This window comes from Lepisosteus platostomus, chromosome 2 (assembly GCF_059453375.1).
Source record: "Lepisosteus platostomus isolate fLepPlt1 chromosome 2, fLepPlt1.hap1, whole genome shotgun sequence".
Lineage (NCBI taxonomy): Eukaryota > Metazoa > Chordata > Actinopteri > Semionotiformes > Lepisosteidae > Lepisosteus > Lepisosteus platostomus.
In genome coordinates, this window is record NC_142612.1 from 32631236 (window position 1) to 32643278 (window position 12043).

The following is a 12043-nucleotide window of genomic DNA, read 5'->3' on the forward strand; positions in this document are numbered from 1 at the left end:
GGAACATTTCTGGGGACTCTCTTGGGTTACTCATGCACAAAAGACATCTGCTTTCTCATCCTTCAAGGCATTCTACTCCAAAATATTCCAAAGCATTTCATTGCTTCTTGGCCTTTAAATAGCCAGTAGACTTTAAAACAACAGCCAGAGCCCCGATCAGTTGTGCTCTGGCTCCTTTAAGGTAGGTAGCACAGCTCTAAACTATACAACAATACTAGTTTTTTTTACACATGGATACGGTAGCTATAAACACAAACATATGAAAATAACAATCATAACATGCAGCACAAACTGTATCTGAGTCACTATACAAACAGAGATTCCATAAAGTGATACCAATATATCCGTATTAAGCATGCAAATTCACACACAGATCTGACACAGTTAAAGAGGACTGGATAAGAACTTCTCTGAAATTTGAGAAACTGTTACTGTCTTAATTTTGGATAAATTAAGAGGTCAAAAAAGTATTCCGGATACTGTTACATTTATTCTTCCTATCTACGATGCATTGTGTATCTTTCAACATGTCTGTTCTGCTGTCTATCTATTGCAAAAGCAGCAAGAACAGAGAATATTAAAAGGATGTGTCATCAGATCTCCAATTAAGCACACAGCTGAAGAGGTTGGGATTTCACTGCCTAGAATGACAAATAACATCTTAAACATTTTAGACAAATATAAATGTTTGAAAAAAAATGGATTGTTTGGTGATAAATACCAGAAGGCAAGAACTGACTCACTATGTCATCAACACAGTATTGACATGTAGTCATTTTCTGCATTCAAATGCAACAAAACTGTAATAGCCAGACAGCACTATCTGAATCTTACACCAATGAAAAGTGAATGATAATTACAAATAATTTCCTTTGTTATTGATCAAAAGAAGGAAAAGAGTTATTAGCACAAGTATCCAAAACAGTACAGAAGAATTTCTCAGTCCTGGTCCACTTGTTTTTGTTCCTTTTGGACCCTTAATAATAGGCTGATTTATTTAGGTTTTCTATTGGAGGTCTTCTTTAAATGCTCTCAACTCTTGAAAAAAGAAATGCAAAACACTGAATTGCTGTGAGATCTGTCATTAATGTGTCTCCTATTAAGAGCTATACAGCCAGAAATCGGGTATTTAGTTTAGAAATTAATTATTAAATTGAGTGAGATAAAGTGAATTTAATTGGGGAGTTAAGGAGAGACAACAAAATGTTTAGTGTGCTGATGCTGTTGGAAAAATGCAATTTAACTAATGCATTCTTTTCACCTTTGAGGGAATTCATTTGCAATCACAAAGAGATGTTTTTCACAGCATTGTATAATTCTAATTCTACCCTGGATAAGAAATCTTCTACTTTTTTTTTTTAATCTACATCTTTTTACACCGTCAGAGGCAGAGGCAGCAGTCTTAAGTAAACCCACCTTGATGGGTGAGCTTGATGCAGCACTAGTAGGTGACAGAAAAGTCTGAACTCTGAACTGGATGGCATCACTCCAGAATTATTGTTGGCATTTTGGGACAACTGGGGAAAACACTTGGGTCACTTAATGCAGCAATCCCAAAGGTGCTTTAACCCAGACCTACAGTATACAGAGCCTTAACATTTATAATTTCTAAAAAAGGAAAATGTCCCTCTCAGTGTGCAACTTATTGTCTAATCTCATTCATTAACTCAGATATGAAACTATATTTAATAAATTTTGACTTTTTCTATTGTCCTACAAATAGCATTTGTGTTTGGGGCCATAATGAATAGAACACTTCTTATCTGTGAGAACTGCAAGGTATTTGTCTTATGGGATGTGCTTATTCTTCCTCAATACTATATGAAGGATGTTAGTGTGGCCAGCCTGGGGCGCTCACCCTGCAGTCTGTACAGGTTCTAATGCCCCAGTATAGTGATGGGGACACTGTACTGTAAAAAGGCACCGTCCTTCGGATGAGATGTAAAACCGAGGTCCTGACTCTCATTAAAAATCCTAGAGTGTAGGGGTGTTACCCAGTTGTCCTTGCCAAATTTCCCATTTGGCTCTTACCAATCATGGCCTCCTAATAAACCCCATCTATGGCTTCATCACACTATTCTCCTCCCCACTGATAGCTGGTGTGTGGTGAGTGTAATGGCGCACTATGGCTGCTGTCACATCATCCAGGTGGGGCTACAGATTTGTGGTGGTGGAGGGGAGTCCCCATTACCTGTAAAGCGCTTTGAATGGAGTGTCCAGAAAAGTGCTATATAAGTGTAGGGAATTTATTATTATTATTATTATTATTATTATTATTATTATTATTATTATTATTATTACTGTATCTCTCCCAGATTTAAAAACCTGCATGTCACCATATCTCAGGTGGGTGACATGCACCTTAGCACAACTGTCACCCCTCAGTCTCCCAGCTCTTAGACAGGGACGGATGGGGGCGCACCTGCAATGCCTTGATCCTCCCATGCACATTCTCTTGCGACAAAACCCGGCTGGGGGCTGGCGGGACCTGCGAGGCCTCAGGGATGAAGATGCTGTCATGGGACAAAGCTCGCGACGCTAGAAGACCCAGGGAATACCTGCGAGACATGAAATAGGAGCCATGCCATTTCTGCACCATTTTATTGCAGGAAAGGCCTTCACACCAAATACTGCATGTATTAGAACAGACTTTGTTTCTTCAGTTCTTTAAATATGCAATCAAACCTGAATTGCAGGCAAAAATGTCTGAGCAATGGGTTATAGTAAGATGAAATTCAGGATTAAGGGGAAGTGATGATTACATTCCCTCTGTGCACAACATATATGAAAAGACCCCTGCACAACTCTTAAATGTATTCTATGAGGGACAAAAAGAGAATTTACTCCTTGTCCTACAGTCCTGAATATATCTTTCAGGGTAGTGGACTTGAGAGTTAATCATCTTTAATTTAACCAAACTGCCAAGCAGCACACAATCAAAAACTGTCATCACAGATAATGGCTGGCGCTCAGAGTGTAACACACAGCAGCCTTGTGAAGTGAAAAAGGTGACTTAAAGGAAAGTATTGACCCCGAACACAACCAGAACTCCCTTGAATTGAGAGTAGAGTTACCCAGACTCCTCTTCTGAGTCATAAACGGCTCTCATGGATTCGGGAGCGGTGATGTCACTGCTGGACTGGCTCAGCTTCAGCCCACTCTTCCCATCCTCCTTCCTCTTCCTCTTTCCAAACAACCGCATCTTAAACGTCTTGAACTTCGACTTCTTCTTCCCTGAAAACAAAAACTTCACCATTCCTTCCCGCACTTCATCTCTGATGCAAAGACAGTTTGCTAACATGTACTGTATTTTACCAACATAAGACATTCTAATTACCTTAAAATTATATAAATAATATAAAAACACAGGGTTTTGATTACTTATTTGCATTTTGTGGAGATGAACACTGGCAGTTCTATAATCTATCAAAGCCCACAGTTTTGTCCCTAATCCTTTTAATACTGTATCCCAAATCTCTACATCCAGTACCAGCAGTATAAACCCACCTGTCTGTGTGTTTGTATGTGTGTATAGTATAATCCATGACAGTCCAATGGCCTGGTGTACTTCATATGAACTGCTTAGTTCCTTCTCCTCTGCTTCATGTTTCACTGTTGAGCCTCAAGGAGTCCACTGGGTTGAGCTGTCAATGCCTATGAGGACTCGGAATACTTAAACCAAGCCCCCATATAGTCTTCTGGATTTCAGATTAAAAACATTCTGTTCTTTTGTATTTTTAGTTCTTTTGTGTTGGGTATTCCTTTGAGCCCTGTAATGTTTCTGCTTGCTCTTCTCTGATCTTATTCCAGAGCTGCAATACAGTAGCTGTCCTTTACGTCATGGCCACAACCATACAATATTCTAAATGAGGTCTTGCTCATCTTTTGTATAGCTGTAACATAACATCCCTTCTTTTAACATCTGTTAGTTTAACTATATATTATATCCTAACATTTTGTTTGCCTTTTTATTACTTCCCCAAGTCAATAGAATGCCAATGTCGTGAACATAAGCATCTACATTTTTTGATGATTAGCAATTTGTTTCCTTCTATATACAGTATCTACCAAACTAACGCATTTTGTAGGTTAATAGCTTGAAATCAATGCACATTAAATCCTCATTTATTTTACCTATGTTACACAAACTCCACGTGAAAAACAAATGTTCAAACATTCTGAAATGGAATTTCAAATAGAAACCTAGTAAAATGGGTACTACTGTACATTAGCAACTGTCCAGTCAGTGGGTATCACCCCTGTCTTGAGTAGATTAACATCTCTTGCTTTCTTAAGTACAACTGGTAGAGTATCATCTGGCCCTGGAGATTTGCTCATCTATTATTAATATAATTAAGATTATATATATATTAGATTAGTTCCTAGCATTATTTAATGTGGTATTTTGTCCTTCCATGTCCATAAGCTATGTTGTTTTAAGGTATGTTGCTCCTTTGCACAAGACCCTCTAGGATATAAACTTAAGTGTACAGTTTAGGATCCCTGCTCATACCTATTCAAATTTAAAAGGGTATAACAGGCTGTTTCTATTTCTTTAAATAACACACATTCCCTTTAGATATAGATTACTTCTAATAAGGATATCTCAAATAAAGTTAAAATATAATAAGATAAGATCACTTTATTGGCCATATACAATTTCTTGTCTTAGGAATTTGTCTTTTCGCACACCCCAGCTTGCTCTCCATGAGACACACCGACAGGGAGAGAAGCTTGGGGTCAGAGCGTAGGGTCAGCCACTAATAATCAATAGAATCCTTCCAATTCAGGGTTGCAGGGGAGCCATAGTTCATCCCAGCAAGCAAGGATGGGACGTCAGTCTATCACAGGACACACACAGACACAGATACAGTACACTCATACCGGGGCTTATTTTTCCCAGAAACCAAGTAACCTACCAGGAAGTTTTGGGACTGTGGGAGGAAACCAGAACACCTGAAGAAAACCCCTGAGAACATAGAAAACGCCACACAGGACCTGAACACAGGGCCCCAGCGTTGACAGGCTGCAACACTAACCACTGTGCCACCAAGCTGCCCCATATTTAATATAACCTTTTAGATAAACATTTACTTATTTTTATTAAGATCAGCCTGTAAAACCCTGTTCATGTAGATGCGTATAGTTTATTTGAAATTGATATAAATAAAAAATATACTAAATAAAGTAAATTCTCAAACTGGGGAGGCCCCTACCTGAAACATCTTCGCTGCTTCCTTCAGATTCCCCTGTTTTTGAGTCCATTAGCTTGGCGGCCACAGTGTGATTATGACTGGAACACAGAGTCAGAGAGAAATTGTTTGGCAGAGTTTTCATCTGGATGATGGCACCACAGAATGAAACTGACAGAGAACGACACCTTGATTCGACCTCCACTATTTGACCAACACAGTTTCTTAGAAAGTAAGGGAAACCATGGAGAGGCTGTGAGGGCAACAAAGTTTAGAAGTGTTTTCCAAATAGCATCGGGTTAAAAGCTGCTGATATTTCTTCTTCTCTGCTTCAATTAGTTCAAATAAAGACATTTCTGGTGATGATACTAGAACCAGACACGAATGCCCACCAGGAAAGAATAACAATCATGGTGTTCAGCTTAATTAGTGGTGAAGTGTTCAGCCATGGGGCAGATTTCAGAAGCACGCAGAGAGAAGCCACAGACGCAAGATTAACACTGCTGTCAAAAGAAATATATACACTGCTGGTGCATTGTCTCAATACAGTTTTCTCACCATGGTAGTGATTACGCAGTTGCACTAGGTGTAAACTGTTCCAGACTTTTCTAGCCTTCTGAATTTTAACAGGAGTAGAGCTGTGCAAATGCAGGTGAGGGTCCTTGATGTGAATAATCCTCAGAGCACTGTGTGCGTAGAAATGTGTGTTCATCTCAATACAGCTCAAAGTAAGAGTTGAGCACAATAAATCCGCAGATTATCATTCCTCCAGAGGTGCTTTTGTTTCTGACTTTCATGCTGTCTGAGATCATCATCATTTAATTGAACTAAGCAAGCAGAGGAGAGGCCACTGTGTTTTCTTGTACCTAAATTAGGATTTCTTTAAAGGTATAGGACAGACACTTGTGCGAGCTGAACCTGACTTACTGTTAATGGCACGATAAATTAGTTTGATTCCTTGGCCCTTCCAGAGCCTGTGGCAGTTTGGTTTTTCTGGTAGATTAATTATTATTGTCAGATACATGGTTACGTATCTTAGTTGCGTACTGAACCATATGAAATGTAACTATATCTGCTTAAATTATGTGTAACTCGCTGTATGTGCATTGTATGTACATTAAAGGGCAATTATGCATCTAAAAGCAATGGCCTTATTGGTTTACATAGTGAAATCAGCGAAGAACACAACCACATGCTACATTAAGAAAAGTTTTGTGCGAATGTAACAGGTCTTGTGTATAAAAGGAGAGTGTTAAAGTTGATGTCACTGCCCAGCTGATGATGTCGGACGCTGCCTCAGATGCCAGAGTCCATACGTGTATGAGCGATACATTTCCACTATCAGAAGCCAGGAACACAGCGCCTCGCCTAGCCCTCAATCTTTCACCTTGCTCTTTCACCTTGCTCGGAGACTAACAGTGCCGTTCTTTCAGGCACTTCACCACAGAGACACTCGGCATTGGAGGACACTGCTCCAGAAAGTCTGGTGTCACCTCCGTGTCCCTTGACATTCAGGTGAAAAAACAGCAATAAAGTGTGGCACTTCTCTGCTTTGATGAGCAAATTAGAAAATTGCAGAACACAGAAAGGTGTCATAAAAGTTGCAATTGAATATAAAATAAGTTCCCAAGTTGCTAACTTAGTCAAAAGGAATTAAGCTCTCCAGTATGTTCAGGAAGCCTTTGGTCACTGGTTTAAAATGTACATGTTAAATAGATTTACGTGTACCGAAGCACATTACTTCTTCAAGCCTCCTCAATTTGAAACAAAAAGGTGAGGATCCATTTATGTGTTTGCCAAGGAAGAGCTGTATCATTTTTAAAAAACGAATCCACACAATTTATCAAATAACTGTTACAGCTTTAGGTGACTGGGAAGTATCTCTTAGATTTGAGGTAAAGTTTGTGACACTTGGCAGAGTAAACACTTCTTGCTTCAAAGCAGAGAGTTTGCTGAGATGTAGGGGGTCCCTTGAGCAGAAACAATTGTAAGGTCAACCTTGGTGTACCTAAGTAATTAAGTCATGTATTAATGATTGTCAATGAGCAGTACAGAAACACCAGGCAAGAGCCCCTACTTCATGATCATCCAAACCAAACCTGACTGGAGCTAAGTATCTGAACCTTGCTAGAGGGAGCGTGCTATTCTGTGTTTTTAGGAACTTGGGTTTTCTGGGTAAAAGATACCTTGGTTAAAAACATCTTTCCTGCTTAGGGTGCATTTTAGAATAGGGCTCCCATTTATTTTGTGGCGTCTGGGATGCAGAGAGAGAGAGATTTAACTGCAGGTTGCACTGCATTTATTTAGAAGGCAGCTTATTTCCTATTTGGCCTCTGTAGGCATTAAATTAATGCTTAGTAGCAGTCTGGGGGTTTTCTGGGTGACCAGAATGCAAGGCCTCTGAAACACCTTGTTGGTATATTCTGGGAATATAGTAATTTGTGTGTTGTATGCTTTTGTTGTGTGTAGTGTAGTTTGTGTCTCGTCACTGTAATAAGTATTTGTTTAACTATGAATTGGCTACATTACTCTGCTCTCCTCCCCACTGATAGCTGATGTGTGGTGAGCGTTCTGGCGCACTATGGCTGCCGTCGCATCATCCAGGTGGATGCTGCACATTGGTGGTGGTGGAGGGGAGTCCCCATTACCTGTAAAGCGCTTTGAGTGGAGTGTCCAGAAAAGCGCTATATAAGTGTAAGCAATTATAATTATTATTATTATTAACCAAGTGTGCTTGGATTATAAACTCTTTTCACCAAAGCTGTGCCAGAGAATAAATAATTTACGTGTCTTTAATTATTAGTTATACCAGCTGCTTGGGTATATTATAGAGAAATCACTTACAAGTTGGAGGTTATTACTATTTATTTTACCTATTGACTAAACCACTCGGTCAATTCCTGCTTTTCACCATTTTTGTAACCCCCTATTGGTAACAATACAATCCTTTAATCTGCCTATGGAAAGTGTTCAACAGAGCTGTGTTTGCAAAAACAGCTGACTGATACCTAGCTCTTGTACTAAAGCAGGCAAAACTGTGGCAGTGAAACAGGAACTGCATGATGATGTTCACCCTGTGTGAGATATAGCTGTGAGAAAATGCCGACGATGAATGGCTAACATTTAAAAGTTAGGATACATTTCACTGCTGGACGTGAAACAAAGAAGAGCCCATGACCTGACTGAATTATAATTGACACAAAGAGAACTGGCAGACCTCAAGGGACAGATGAAATTTCTGTAGGGTAAGACGTGCCTATGCTACAACTGTTGGAGAAATTGCCCTCCAAAACAAACCCAAGGTAGTGTAAGAAGGTTGTGGTTGTGACTGGCTGATTGAAAGAAAAATGCAACTGCATTTTTGTCCAGAATAGTTACCCCAGGACTGGGGTAGTCCTGCAGACTTTCAAACAGAATGCAAACAAATTGAAAAAGAATCAAACATTATTATCATTGCACAAAAATGACAAGTCATTTATTCAAAAATGGCACTTCTCACTGGATAAATAATAAAAAACAGCAATTTGGGGTTTGTAAAACTATCTATATAGGTGTATAAAGAGATACCGTACATCAGAGAACACTCCCACTATTTGTCATCTAAGTCAAAAAAAGAAAATTGTGCTGCCAAACCTTCAGCTCTGTCTCCTGTTTCCTGAAAATGATCCATCCCATTGTCACTTGATTGCTTAATTATCTCTGCTGCCCCAGACACAGACAAAAGGCACACAGACATTTCAAAAACATCCTTGTTTTTCAGTTCCTTTAGATAAAAGCACAAAATAATGGCACATTTGGTATAGCATGTCCAAGAGAAGCAAAATCCTTCTAACAGATGAGCAATTTATTTTTTATTCTCAAATAAGCACTGGAGGAAAACTACAAAGTCATACATAATTGTTCTGCCAATGGCTCTAGGGCAGAGAATGAAATTGCCTTAGATTTTCAGAGTGTAACTTACTTCATGGATTCATAAACCATCCCTTACTTCTGAACAAATTTTAAAAAGTTAAGGGGGCAAATGCAAATAAAAAAAGACATAATAAATCATTTTAAAGCTCAGAGAATAAAGACCATTACTGAAACTAATTTAGGTTATCCTTTACAAAGCCCTTAAAGAATAAACTTACCCCCCAGGAAGAGGTGAACCTCTTAAAGAGGAATTCAAGCCACTTCTCAGCTTTTCAGTCCCAGGCTTAGGGGACATTCCATTCTGTTTTACAGCCAGGATTTAACTCAGCACAGCAAAATCCCTTATGCAATCATTGATAACAGTGTTACACACATGGGTCTGAAGTTATGTACAACAATACGACTAGAGGGGTGTTCTACAGAAGCCTATCTCACTCACAGCTCACTGCTCTGTTTTTCTCTTACATGTCACAAAGAATGGTTAACCACTGCTGCATCTAAATGACAAGACCACTTTCCCTCGCAACAGACCAGCAACTTTCTTTCACTCAGAGATTTACTGAAATGACAGCTCAACACTTCATTTCTCACCTCTATCGGGTCTTTGATTTCAATGTTTGGCCTCATCAGGGAAGACTGGGGATCTAAGTGTGCCCTCCAGTCGAATAACAACCCCAAGCCCACCCACCTCAGACCACAATTAATAGATGCAACCAAAATATTTAGGCATGGAGGACACAGCTCAAAACAGGATCTGCCAAGACTCACCAGTCACCTAATATCTAAGCATATCATATATGTGTAAATGAGATTTATATTGCACAGAACAATAATAACATTTGCCTAGAAGTATCTTTAATTTAATAATATTGCCCTATGACTCTCACCGGCAGAGGCTGGGAGCGCCATCCCACAATTCCTGCTGCAGCACTGCTGTCATTCTGTCTGCCCTGTTCTTCTGGACTGCCACGCCAATGACCAGGTGAGCACTGCTCTGTGGCAGCTGGGGCCCGGGCAATGGTTCTGGCACAAGCGCAGGGGAATCACAGAGCAGCCAGGCCTTACCCCTCTCCTTCTCTCCCCCTGAACCTATACGTGCAGCTGGCTTCTTCTGTCAGCGACTGAGCAGTGCCGTTGAACAGTTCACTGAGCAGCGACTGTTTAGTAAGCACAGCGTTCCTGTCCCCTGTGACGATAAGCGCATGCATCACGTGAGCTGAATTGCAAGCTTTCTGCGGTGGTTTCATCGAGTCCACTGTTTGCACAAGAAATTCCTCTTCACAGCCAGTGATTCTTACAATGATGCATCCAGGCAGCGTTGACAAATGTCTAAGGACACCAGTGCCAGTCTGAAAATGGGTCTTCTCATGTTTTCAAAAACGAGAGCTCCTGTAGGAATATCTGTTCTTACAAACAAACTGTACAGTATAGAGCGAGTCAACTCTGTTTAGCAGTTTCTGATACTGACGACTTCAAAATTCCGAAAGGAATAAAATATCTTCCTGAGTTGCAGTATCTGCTGTAACAAAAGTACCAGGGCCTTAAAGGAAATGCAAATGTAAGAATCTCAGATTTAAACATTATTAAAGGTGTGTTGGACAGTTTTGATTAACCAAGAGGGTGTAAACTAACAGTAAGTTCAAATCACTTGAGGCCTAGTTTTTGTGACACAGGGTGGGTAAAAGTTGAAGTACTTTGCCAAGTCCTATTAAAACATCTAATAGAATGAGATCCCTGAATACCCCCTTAATTTTGTAGTTAAATCCACTTGGAAAGCAGAAGGCAAGTCTTAGGCACGTGTCTTTTTCTACAGCAATGTTCATAAGAACATAATACAGGTTACAAACAAGAGGAGACCATGTGGCTTATCTAGCTTGTTTATTAGACGTTAGTTGAAGAATTAGTAATGTCAACCAGCTGTTGCTTAGAAGAAACCCCACGGAAGAACATTTGTCTAAAAGGACCAGAGACGTTTTAAAAAAAGATTTGGCTGAAATGAGGTCCAAAGACTCAGCAATTGCAGAGCAAGGTGGCTTTGTGTACAACAAAGGACTTCAGCAAGTTAAGGACGGGACGCAGGGGTGTACAAAGTTACATGGAAAAACTCCTCAGACTGATCTTTTCCCCACAAGGCTTTTTTAATACATGCACAGGAGTTGTACAAGGCTCCCGGTGTGTGTATTTAAAAAAAAACAACACTTGTGACACACCCACACAGACAAAACGAATCAACGTGACCTTTGCTACAGGTTCTTATAAAGTATGAAAGGCAGGTACTGTAACACGAGTAAATCATTTGTGCACTGCTCAGCTTTTATGCTGGCCAGTGATTGCCATCATTGCCACCTCCAGCTTGAATAAAACTACAAAGCCGTTACATAAAAAAGCATTAGCTGCCTATGTGCCCAATGTTAAACTGTCTGTACTTAGTGAAATAGTAAATACTTACATTAACCCTGTTGTTTCAAACATTTTCCAAAAAAAATGTTTGGCTTGTGAAAACTGACCTTTTCATTTTTATGTTATGCTATATTAACTTTGTTTTTTGTATGAAGAATAAGCATTCCATCTGTTTCATCAAGCCTTGCTCCTTTTGTGTAAGAGCTCTAATTGAACAATCCTCACAATCCACTCAAATCTGCCAAATATGTTACCTTGCCTTAGTACAGGACTCTGCAATGTAATGTGCCTGTCAGCTGTGATGTCCCCTGGCACAGCTGATTGGCTGCTGCTGCTGTCCAGTAAAGTGGATGTGTGCTAACCAACGAGCCACATGGGTAGTAGAATAGCTCACAAATCAGGAAGATGGCAAAACCACACATATAAACCATTTTATTGAGGGATTCTCAACTCAGGATCACAGAACTGTCACAGATCAAGACATGGAACTCTAAATTCCTGTGAAGCATAACAGTTTCCTGGACATCCACCTAAAAAAG

The 12043-nt window shown here is 39.8% G+C and overlaps 1 protein-coding gene across 6 annotated transcripts in view; it reads right to left on the minus strand.

Annotated features, from left to right (window-relative positions):
• The window catches only part of cracdla (cracd like a), a 67216-nt gene that overhangs the window by 22245 nt on the left and 32928 nt on the right, over positions 1–12043 (minus strand). For 4 of the 6 annotated variants that reach the window (XM_088605753.1, XM_088605762.1, XM_088605773.1 and 1 more), the window contains 3 exons: positions 5217–5293; positions 3075–3234; positions 2423–2558 (listed from right to left, as the gene is read on the minus strand). In XM_088605753.1, coding sequence (XP_088461879.1) covers positions 2423–2558; positions 3075–3234; positions 5217–5265 — 345 coding nt within the window. In that variant the 5' untranslated portion in view covers positions 5266–5293. Of the gene's footprint in view, positions 1–2422; positions 2559–3074; positions 3235–5216; positions 5294–9991; positions 10626–12043 lie in introns of those variants that run through there. The other 2 variants (XM_088605733.1, XM_088605744.1) reach the window with 2 other exon arrangements.